Below are 12,115 nucleotides of genomic sequence, written 5' to 3'. Positions count from 1 at the left end.
AGTTTCAGTGAAAGGCAAGCTACAAAATTTTGTACCTGTGGCAGCGCACCTTTGGTACTGGCCACTTCAAGGACTGGAGCAGGCAGCCACCAGGTGGCTGATTGCAGCGGCTGTTTTTAAATGCAGGCCAACTATATAGAGAGGGCAGTTGGCTGCTAGCAAGGGAGGCAGCAACATCAGCTGACTGAGCTCTTGCTCGGGGACCTGGAGGTAAGGGAAGGGGCTGTGGGGAGGTGCAGGCTCCTATGGTCCTGGGCATGATGTGAAACTGCACCCTGCCAGGGAAGGGTGGCCTGGTGGAGATCCTAGCAGCATGGGAGCCCCCAGAAAATGCCAGGCCAGTTACCTCCCCTGTGAAAGGTGGGAAGGGGCACCTTATAACCCCAGTCCCACATCCCTGGTGGTGTTCCAGCAGAACAGGGGGAGCCCAGGCTCATTAGGAGCCCTGAGGCAGAGTCCAGGCCAGAGGAGGGACCTGGAGCCATGCCCAGGCAGCAGGGTAAAGCCTGGGGGCACAAGTAGAGACCCTGAGAGAGAGGGATAACAGAGAGACCCTGTGAATGGGTGAGTGAGTAGAGGCCTTGAGAGAGGGGCATAGTGAATAGGGAAGAGGCCCAGTGGGCAACATGGAGGCCTGGCAAGGGGCCTGGAGTGAAGTAGGCTAACAGTTGTAGAGTCACTCAGCAAATGTTCAGGTGAGGGCAGTGGGAGATCCGCAACAGACTGTGCTGGGGCTGACTGAGGTGTGGAGACAAGCCCGAAGCCAGAGAGTGGGTGGTATGAATGTGGCCCAGGAGAGCAGGCAGCATGAAAGAGGGCGGCTGAGAGCTGGCGGAGTGAATGGGACCCCAGTGAGAGAGGGGTAGAGTGAGAGTGGCCCTCCGGGGTAGTATGGTAGAGCTACAACTGTGTACCCAGTTTGCTCTGGACCTAGGCTAGAGAGATAACACACAGTGGGGCATGTACAGGGCTGGTTGGAGCGTGCACTTACGGCCCTAGCCATCCGGGAGTACAAAATGTAGTCTCCTGCTCAAGTAACAGCTGAACTTTATTTTCATCAAGGCATCACAGAAGAGTGGAGCAGGCAGACTGTCCAGAGACAGGGGAAGACTGGAGGTGGAGACCTGGCCGGGGAGGAAACCCTGTTACAGTGCCCAATGAAAAATGTTATTTAATGTATTGGTAATGAAACTGCTAAATTCTCTGGGGCAGTAATTGTTTTTAATTGGCTGCAGAACTTGGTACACTGGGGCTGCTTGTACACACCACAGGGGTTTACTTCAGTTTAATTCTCCCTAAATTGAAGTGGTAGGTTTTTAAAAACACCACTTCAGTTTAGGGAGAATTAAACCAAAGTAAACCTCCATGGCATGTACACAAGGGTTGGGCCCAATCCTTGCCTGCCTCTCCGGCAGTGGGATGAGTGGGGAGGACAAGCTGCCAACGGGTCAAGCTTTCCCTGAGCTGTGGGGAGCTTTCCCTGAGCTGGCAGCACCCCCAGGCAGCACCCACTCGCAGGCTCCCATCCCAGGCTGTCCCAGGGGATACCACAGCTGCAGAGGGAAGAAGCACTGCACCCCTGTGCAGCTCAGGCAGGCTCTGGTGGGGGGAGGGGAAGGGGGTGGAAATCAGGTATGCCTTTTTTTTTTCCTTCAGTGGAGCCTGCCTGTACAGCCCCTGAACTGCATGGGGCCCAGTGCTTCCCTCCATGGCTGTTGCACTTCATTAGGTAGCAAACTACAACACCTTGGATGTGTTTTTTATTTTGCTACATCCCAAAGCCATTTAATGCACAATATGCCACTGACAGGTAAATAGCAGCACCATTAAAGCACAATACACCCCTGACAGTGTAAACAGCAGCACCATTAAAGCAGTGCAAAAGGGCACTTAATCCACTTTAAAAGCCAATTTTGTGGAGTGTACAAAGGCCCTGGGATACTAACCCACCCAGAGCTTCTACTTACCACAGGTCTAGGATTAACTACATCTCCAACCCTTTTGTGGCCTTTACAAGGGATCACTCCCAGGCATAGGCAACTGTGGCAGGGGGCATGTGCCCCCTGAGATTTCTGCACCAACAGCAGGGTGTAGGGCATAGGGCCGCAGCCTGGCCAGAGCCAGGGTCAGGTAGCAGTGTGGGTGGTAGTGGTGCAAGTTCTGCACTGATAGTGGGATGTGGGGCTGCAGCCTGGCTGGAGACAGTGACCAGCAGCAGTGGGGGTGGCGGCAGCGGCACAGAAGCTGTACTCTCTCACTGTCAATGTTTTCATGTCTCTGTCCTCTACCAACTACCTTTCTCAGGATGGAAAATTGTGTTCTTCTAAATCCAGAATGCTGTTTTAGACTGAAGTACCTTTGCAATTAACTGATTATCCCAGCACGTCTGACTGTAAATCAACAGCTAAGTATAGCACTGTTTATTTTGTACAAAATATGACAGAGAAAATAAAACTATAAACACTGTTTCATATATGCTAATCTGACACTGTAACGGACAAACTGAGTTATGCTGAGGCTCTTAACATAATTGCTTAGCTCTGGGAAGGCCTAAAGTTAAATTTATACAGAATGCCTTATAAGGCACTGGGAAAACTGAGTGCTGTGATTGGTACGGTGGGCTAACCAGGTACAGTAGCTTCCCTAAAAGGAAAGAAAACTAGAAACGTAGTAAGATTGGAGTACCTTATCTAAAAAGATGAGGTAAGAAACTTGAGGATTGGACAGTTTGAGATGAGAAAGTTACAAAAGTAGTGGACAAACAAAGAGACAGTGTGTGTTTGTGTTGCCACCCTGGGGAGACAGGAGCAACCTTGTAATTCCTGTTCGAACAACAAGGAATCCAGAAACTAACATCCCACACACCCAGCAGAGGATCTGAGGCCAGTACCACCAAAGGTCGCTGCTGTAACGTCTAAGGAACTGCTTGCCAGGTCCTATTACAAGGAAGAATACTTGTAATGACCTTAGGGGTTACTAAATAAAGTTCACTTGATACCAAATCAGACAAGGGGCCATGTCAATCCTTGGGGGTCTCTGATAAAAGGAATCCTTGGGGTAACAGACACAGTATTACCTATCTTCCATGTGGGACTCCAGCAGGTCTCCATTTCACAGATGGTCCCTGTTGTCCCTCAGATCAGGATCATTACTTTTTTAGTTCAAGGTCTTTTATCTTACCAGGCCTAATGAACTAAGTAATATCAGTCAGTAATATTAGTAATAGGTAATATCAGCCAGTAAAATTATTCCCCAGTAAGGGGAAATGTCAAAGTGCTGGGCATCTCCATAATCCTGGGCAGGAGTGTGAGGGGCAGTATACAGCCCCTGAGCCAGATCTGGCCTGCTAACAGATTCGATCCAGCCCATGGGCAGATGGTTGCCAACTCACTGGATCTGGCCTGCAGGCAGCTGGCAACACCGGCTACCATGTGGTACTGGGCAGGTGGGCAAGAATGCTTCCACCCAACAGCATCAGCCCTTAATATGGCAGCATCAGCTGTGGACCTGGGCGAGGCTTCCACTGCAGCTGGCTGGCAGGTGGGTGGCAGCATCAGCTGTGAACAGAAGCCCCAACACAGAACCTGCTGGTGGCATCCACAGCTGAGCTGCCACCCTTCTAGCGCAATGGAAGCTCCTGGAGCCTTGACTCAGAACCTGCTGGCAGTGTCAGCTGTAGAACCAGGCAGGAGCTTCTGCCACATGGGGTGGGTGGCAGTGTCAGCTGTGGACACTGCCATCAGGTTCCACATCGGGGCTCCAGAACTGCTGGCTGCGCCCACCACTGACACCACTGTCTGGGTCCACGGCTAAGCTTTGGGGCCCCTGGCCAGCTACAGTCCGGACAGGTTCTAAAGAGAAAGGGGTTAAGACAGGCAGAGGAAAGGAAGTGAGGGGTGGGAAGAGAAAGGAGCAGACAGGGAGGGGAGGGGAGGGAAGAAAGCTTCAAAAGCTTTCTTGAAGTCTTTGAAGTTATGATGAAGTTCTTTTTGGTGATCAATGATCATGGTATTTTTCACATAGTACTTGGTGTAGTGATAAGGGTTAGATGTTAGAGACAGTCCCTTGCAAGGGAATGTTTTATCACAGGAGGACTTTGAACATGATCCCTGAAGAGTAAAGAGAAATCAAATGGAGGCAGCCACATGGCCTGTGGTAAAGGAACCCCACGCTCTGGTATCATTAAAGGTCTGTTCTCTTTCTTGTTCATAGTTGTGGTTATTCACTGTGGGACCTAAATCATTACATGGTGTTGGAAGTGGTGAATGGGGAAGACTGGATGGATCTGCAGCACACTCAGCAAGGAACAAAGACATCTGCAAGTACAGTACCTTCCCTGCAAGGCAGAAGTGTAACCAGATCATAGAGACAGTTAACCATGGATGCATTACAAGCCCCTTCTTGCCTTTTGTTGTCAGGCAATATAGCTGAGAATTGGAAAAAATTTAGACAAAGTTTTGAGTTGTATTTAGCTGCTATAGGAGCAGAAGAGAAAACTGATAAGGTTAAATCATCCATTTTCCTGCATGTGGTAGGGGAAGAAGCGCTTGAGGTGAACAACTTTACATTTGCTTCAGGCCAAAACATGAAATTAAATAAGATATTGAATAAATTTGAAGAATATTGTGTGCCAAAATGCAATGAGACTTTTGAAAGACATAATTTGTTATGTGCATGCAAAAACCAGATGAAAGCATAGAGCATTATATCACAGAGTTAAAAAGGCTGAGCAAGACCTGTGTTTTTGGGGACGTAACTGATTCTCTGATCAAGGATAGAATCATTTGTGGCATTATAGACAGTGGATTAAGAGAGAAGCTGCTACAGGAAGGAGACCTATCCCTAGAAAACGACTATACAGATTTGTAGAGCAGCTGAAACTGTGAAGGCTCAGGCCAAAAAACTGAATGCAGCTGCAGGCGTCGTCCATGCAATATGTCGTAAAGACAGAAAAGGCCACTTCAAATGGAGGTCGCCCCTACTACTCAGGGGCAGATGGAGTACAGGCAAGCATGCAGCTGGTGTGGAATGCAGCATGGCTCCAAACAATGTGCTGCATTAGGAAAACTCTGTTTTAATTGTGGGAAGAATAATCATTTTGCCAAATGTTGCAAAGTTCAAGCCCCTAAAGTCCAGGTACATATGGCTGAAGATACTCCAGAGGAGAATATTATATAGATAGAGTAGAATCAAGCAGAGCTACTGAGGACTGGATCCTGCCACTGGAAGTGCATGAGATAAAGATTCCATTCAAACTGGATACAGCGGCTCAGGTGAACATTTTACTGGAGCAAGATTATAAAAGGCTGAAAAGTAAACCAAAACAGGCCTACAAAAGTAAACATAACTGCCTAATTCAGGAGCAAAGATACCAGTCAAGAGAAAGTGCCTAGCCTGCCTCAGACATAAAAATGTGGTGTACAATTTTGCATTCATTGTAGTACCTAAGGAGGTGACACCTATTTTGGGCCTAGCAGCTTGTGAAGAGCTCAATTTGGTTAAACAGGTGCTTGCAGAGAACACTCTGGCTTGGGTTATGAGGACCTAATCTTGGAATATAAAGATTTGTTTCAAGATTTGTTTCAACATTTGTTTGAAGAGTCAAGAGTGGGTGAACTCCCTAGTTATTGTGGAGAAGAATAATGGACAGCTTGGATCCAAGGGATCTCAATAAGGCCATAAAGAGAGAACATTTTAAGTTGCGCACCAAAGAGATTATGGCTCAGTTTGCAAATTCAAAGTTCTTCAGTAAATTAGATTCTTCTTCGGGATCCTGGCAGCTGAAGTTAAGAGAAGAAAATTCTAAATTATGTACATTCAATACTCCATATGGAAGGTATCAATTTCTGCGTTTACCTTTCGGTATAGTTTCAGCTCCAGAGGTGTGTCACAAAACTATACCTATGATTTATAAGCATATTCTATGCGTAAACACCTCTATGGATGATATCATCATCTGGGGCTCCACCAAGGAAGAGCATGACATAGGCTCTGAGAGGTGTTGGACACAACTAGGGCTGTAAATTTGAAATTCAATAGGCAGAAATGTGTTTTTGGAGCTACAGAATTGACATTTGTGGGAGACGTTATTTCTAGAGAAGGGGTGAAATCAGACAAGAAAAAAATTCAGGCTATTGAAACGATGCCACACTCCCAGGCAAAAGAAGACTTGCAACGTTTTTTGGGAATGGTAAATTATGTTGGAAGGTTCATACCAAACCTGTCTACAACAGCAGCACCTCTAAGGATACTTCTTGAGAGCAAAAATGAGTGGTGCTGGAATCCAGAACAGGAGGAAGCATGGAAGGTGTTGAAGCAACAATTAATAGAAGAACCTGTATTAAAATTCTATACCCCTGGGAAACCAATACAGATATCAACAGATGCTTTACAGTTGGGATTAGGTTCTGTGCTACTGCAAAATTTTGACAACCGATGGCAACCTGTTGCTTATGCGTCTAAATCACTGAGACAGAAAGCAGGTATACAGATTGAGAAAGAGTTGTTAGGAATTTTGTTTGCATGCAAGAGATTCACAATCAATATATTTATGGCCAGAAAGTGAATGTAGAAACAGACCAGAAGCCCTTGATAGCACTGTTTAGCAACACCTCTGAACAACTGCACCTTAAGTATTCAAAGAATGATGATTAAGCTACAGAAGTATGACCTAGTTGTGAACTACACACCTGGCAAGTTTCTGTTTGCAGCAGTTGCACTGTCCAGGGCAATAGCCTCTACTGGACAAGCAGACAAGACCTCCAAGACAGAGATGCAAGCCTGTATTGGCTTGATTGTTAGTTCACTTCCAATTGTGGACAGGAGGCTACAACAAATAAAAGAAGAAACTGAAAAGAATCACTCATTGGGGATCCTGAAAGAAATAATAATTTTGGGTTGGCCAGAGGACAGGAGTACCTGTGACTTGCGTGTGTGGGACTACTGGAATTGCCAACATGAACTTTCAGTCATTGAAGGAGTAATTTTCAAGGGCAGCAAAGTCATAATACCACAGACCTTTCAAAGAGGAATGCTACAGAAGATCCATGAGGGACACTTAGGTATTGAGAAATGCAAAAAGCAAACAAGAGAGGTGATATATTGGCCAAGGATCAATCAGGACACTGCTAATACAGTTGAAAACTGTTCCACCTTCTTGAAATTCAGACCGTCAGCAGGCAGAACCACTAAAGCCTCACCCTGTTCCACACAGGGCCTCTGAAAAGGTGGGTACTGATCTCTTTACGTGGAACTCCAAGGTGTATTTAATAGTTACTGGTTATTACTCTTTGTATCCAGAAATCTGTACATTGCAATGTACCAGCAGTCACTCAGTGATAGCTTGCTTAAAGGCCATATTTGCAAGGCATGAAATACCAGATGAAATATTCAGTGATAATGGGCCATAGTTCTCCAGTGCAGAGTTTAAGCAATTTGCCATGGACTGGGATTTTTGTCACCATGTCAAGTCCCAATTTTCCCCAATTGAATGGGCTTGCAGAGCAATCTCTTCAGACAGTAAGAAACCTAATGAAAAACGCATTGGACAGTGGAGGGGATTTATATAAAGCACTACTGGCTTGTCGCAGCACACCTCTGGACAATGGCTGGTCTCCAGCACAGTTGTTAATGGGCTGGCGGATACAGTCGAATCTGTCCATTACTAACACCTTATTGGAAAGTCCTAACAAGGGAGCCATAAGGAGAATGAAAGAAGATCAGAAGAAGAAACAGAAATACTACTTTGGTACAAGAGCTTGTGAGCTCTCACTACTAAAGCTAAGTGATAGAGTTTGTCTGAGGAATTACTTGTCGAGAACATGGGACCAGCAGGGTATGGTGAAACAGCTAGAGCACCCATGGTCCTATCTAGTTCAGACAGACCAAGGGGGCATGCTTCGACGTAAGTGATGAGACCTACTAGCGCTTCCACTTAGCTCTCGGACATCGGCAGGAGATAAAGGCTTGCATCAGCCTCAGTTAACTGTTCCTAATTCTTACTCCTCCTCATCATCCTCAGAAGGTGAAGATACTAATGATGCAACAGAGAGCCCTCAAACCTCCAATGAGGGGCTGATAATACAGAGATCCAGGAGGCAGGTGAAATGGCCAGAAAGGCTCATACAGTTCTGTGAATAAGTTAAAGGGACCTGAAGAATAGGAAAGTGAGTGGTAAAGACTCACTCCAGAGTGAAGTGCTGGTAACCTCTCCTCTGTAGGTTATGGATTGTTTGGTGTGGTGGTGGTTTTGTCTTGTCTTGTTGTTGTGGAGTTTTTGTTGTTATATTTTGATGGTTATTTATTTATTTATTTTTAAAGAGAAGATGTAGTGATAAGGGTTAGACTTTGGAGATAGTCCCTTATAAGGGAATGTCTTATCACATGAAGAATTTGAATATGATCCCTGATGAGTAAGGAGAAATTAAGATGGAGGCAAACACATGGTCTGTGCTAGAGGAACCCTGTGCTGTGGTATCATTAAAAGTCTGTTCTCTTCCTCATTCATAGCTGTGGTCATTCACTGCAGGACATAAATTACACTCGGATGTTGAAGATTTGCTCTGCGGTATTTCTCCCTGCTTTGAACCCAGCTTGCTCTTCTGCCAGCATGACCTCTACGTGAGGCTTGAGTCTGTTCAATATCAGCAACAGGTTTTGTACAGCAACAGTGGATTTTTTTTTCAAGGGAGCAAAGCTGGGATTTATGATTCAACAGGTGAACAAAATCTATATCAGGAACTTTATGTAAAAAAAACAAACAAACCTCCCCTACCCCACCTGGGGCAATTTGTATGCAGGGGTTTTCCCCAGGGACAACAAGGAGCAGCACAAATGTGTAGCTGCTGTTTGTCCCTGAGAAAAACACACGTGGCACACTCGTCTGGATGCACCCAGTAAGACCACTTTTTAAAAGTGAAGAGAGCCAAAAAAAAGAAGCCTGCAGGGAGCAGTTTTACACTTGTACACTCCCATTAGAGATCCTGCCCCCCCTTAGCTACATGTGTGTTCAGCTGTGCCCTTTGCATTCTGGACAGTTTTGCATTCTATCATAAAAGTGGACAGAATACATTCAGTTATTACCTTGGAATGTCTTTAAGCTGCTTTGCTATAAATTTTAAGGGTCTAAAACTCTTTTCAGACTCAAACTTCCCTAGAAAGCCCAAGAAACATTTCTTCTACTAGTGATCTAGTTTTTAGCAGTTAGTTACAACGCTTCAAAATAAATGTTTCATAAATCCCTGTGAAAAGAGTTGAACTTTAATGAACACGAAATACTATGTTAATACTTTGCTTTTCAATTCCAGATTGTGTAAGAGGTTCTGATTACACTCTTAATCTCAAGGCAAGTCCAGACTTGTTTTAAAAAAAAAAGAATCAACATTACAGGCATGTGAAAATGTTGCAGAAGTGCCTGGAATATAGCTCTGATGGGAATCGCAGATCAACAGAGCACTAAATGTTTAAAAAAAATCACATGCATTGAAGACCTACTGTGAGTATTTTCAGTATAGGATGAAACATATACTCAGTACCATCAGTAACTTCCCATCTTTAGAGAAGACCCCAAAATGCCATTTTTTTCTTGCAAAAGTCTAAAGTTAGCTTCTGTCCTGTTTTGATCCAACATATTTTCTAATTTAAACTGAATATTAAACTAAAAGTGACACTTTCAAATGAGAAACCAATTAATCTGGAGCCCATCCAAAATATTACACACTGCAAAGACAAGAGTTTTTATCAAACTGTAGTAGACATTCTTCTTTAAAACTAGCTGTTAAAAGGAAAGATTCAATCAATGTTTTTACTTACCAGAATGTCCTTCTGCAACAGACTCTGAAGTAAACAAAAATCTTTTTTCTTTTTTAAAAATACTGTTTGACATATTTTAGTAGTTTTAGAAAGCCAACAGACAAGCAGAAACGCCAGCAGCTAGATTTCAGAGCAAGCGCAGAGAGAAAAGAGAGGTCAAAGGTTAATTTATCTATGCAAGTTGCTGATGTAACCATTCTGCAAGTTTATTACTCAGAAGTTCAACGGATTAAGATTGCTTTCACTAAAATATATGCTGCACTGCATCCGATAACACAAGTGGATTTCTAAGTCTTTTGTACTCATACTTTGTTCCCACTAAAGTGAAAGGGAACAAGGCTAAACCAATCAATGCTTGGAGCTTTTACAAACCTCTTTGCCAAGTTCCATTCTTGTCTTGGACTAGGTGACCTCCTGAGGTCCCTTCCACCACTTCCTATGATAGTTTTACTGGATTTAAGACAGATTCATTTGGGAATTTTCACAAAACATCATGCAGACTTTTATCATGAAAGCATGTGGGGGAAACATCACATTTTCTTTAAGCAATATAATATCCGAATGCTCTATTTTGCTTCAATGATGCAACTTGCAGAAACATATTCTGACATGAATAAATATATACAGATGGTAGGAGACATCCCTCTTCTGAAATACTGTAATTGAGTCTATAACTGAATGAGAACTTTATAGTTAACAGCTGACACTATAATGAGTTCTTTACTGTCCCTGGAAAAGACATCTAGCTGGTTCTAAGCTATCCCTCAAAATGACTAAAGACAGCATCCTGAAAGTTTAGGCTATCTCTGAAAATTTAGACTTGTAGACCATCGTTTTTCCCCACTCCTGATCAATACAGAGTACTCCTCTTCCTGTTTACAATTATACAACAATTTGGCATTTGCTTACTGTAGCAGGGCCCCCAAGCCCTTTACTTACAAGAGGGTGCGTACAAATTGCAAGGCTGTAAGCTGCAGGGGTACAGACTGCTGGAAGGCTGTAAGTTCCAGACAGCAAAGCAGCAAGGTTAATTATGTAATATAATAGAAAACCCCTGGCACAAAGGCCAAGAAGGATGTAGCCAGAAGGGGAGGAGCCAAGAGAACAAATTGGGCTGCAGGCAATCTGTTTCAGGATGTACTAGTGGAAAGAACTCCCTTGAATGGGAACTGAGTAAGCCCAGAAGGGCTGTAGCTGGGGTAGTTAGTAGGGAAAAGCCTTCAGGAAAAAGTACCTTGCTATGTTGCTAACCTAGGGTGAATATGCTGCAAGACAAGGGATGGCTGCTGGGGAGAAGGGAAGGCATTCAGGGAAGAGTGAGCAGAGATTTTTTTTGTTTGCAATAGTTGTGAGTAGCCCAGCCCTGGAGGGGAGGAGACTTCAGTATGAGTTATTATCAGGCCCTGGAGAGAGTGATTATAAGCAGGTTGGTAAGCCTGCTGTCTGGTCGGCTGGTTTTATTCCTTAAAGAGCTCCTCAGTCAGACCTTTAAATACAAAAACACAGTCCTTTCACCAAATGAACAAATAAACCAGCAAACAGAAGCCTTTAGCTCTTTTTCTGGGTAGCAAGAGGGGGCCCTTTTGGCCCTGTACAATAGTGTGGCCCCTGTCTGGCAGCAAACTTATCAGGGCTCTAGTTTCCCTCCTGCCTGCAAACTATTCCTTCATCCAGTTTGCTTTCACCTGTTCTCCCATCTGGGGTTTTAACCTACTAGTGGGATATTCCCTTTATTACCTAAATGCCCACAGTTAGGCTTCTTCAACAAAGCTGCCTGCTCCCTCTTAAAAAGCTAGACTGCCCTGTTGCACTGATTTTAGCCCAGTGAGCCAGACCAAGGTGGCCCTGAGATGAGCAGAGCAGAGAAAGGAACCTGAGGTATCACTGGTGATCTGAGGGCCACCTCCCAAAATTGATAGCTAAGAACAAGATGTAGCTGGTGAGATGGGAAGCTTGACTGTACACTTAGATGTGAAGCGAGTCAAGGTGAGGCCCCAGGAATGGCAAACCTGGCCTGTTACACTTGTATAGAAAGATATTGTTAGGAAAGGAAAAATGACTGGATAAGCTCTGTTCTTTTTGAAAGTATTACACTGCCCTGGCTCTCTTTGTATTACTGTAGCCTTTTTATTACATCTGAACAGCACTTAACAGAAGAATGTGTCTGTGCCCAGAGACCCCAAAGCTAAATAAAAGATTCTTAAAGGGGCCTGCTTCAGAAAGCAGGTGTTCAGTCTAACAAAACAAGCTTATAAAGCATGTTAGTTCAGAATCCAGAATTTAAGGCACCCAAAATCATGAATAA

At 44.4% G+C, this 12,115-nt stretch overlaps 1 protein-coding gene across 3 annotated transcripts in view; it reads right to left on the bottom strand.

Annotated features, from left to right (window-relative positions):
• The window catches only part of LOC102565716 (S-adenosylmethionine synthase), a 49,521-nt gene that overhangs the window by 33,323 nt on the left and 4,083 nt on the right, over window positions 1-12,115 (bottom strand). Inside the window, exons 1-2 of one of the 3 annotated variants that reach the window (XM_014596164.3) lie at window positions 10,750-10,818; window positions 9,811-9,930 (exon numbers count right to left, since the gene is read on the bottom strand). The exons of the other annotated variants lie outside the window; for them this stretch is intronic. Coding sequence (XP_014451650.1) covers window positions 9,811-9,883 — 73 coding nt within the window. The 5' untranslated portion in view covers window positions 9,884-9,930; window positions 10,750-10,818. Of the gene's footprint in view, window positions 1-9,810; window positions 9,931-10,749; window positions 10,819-12,115 lie in introns of those variants that run through there. 3 annotated transcript variants of the gene reach the window in all.

Source organism: Alligator mississippiensis, chromosome 3 (assembly GCF_030867095.1).
Source record: "Alligator mississippiensis isolate rAllMis1 chromosome 3, rAllMis1, whole genome shotgun sequence".
NCBI lineage: Eukaryota > Metazoa > Chordata > Crocodylia > Alligatoridae > Alligator > Alligator mississippiensis.
This window is presented reverse-complemented; position numbering and strand designations above follow the sequence as displayed.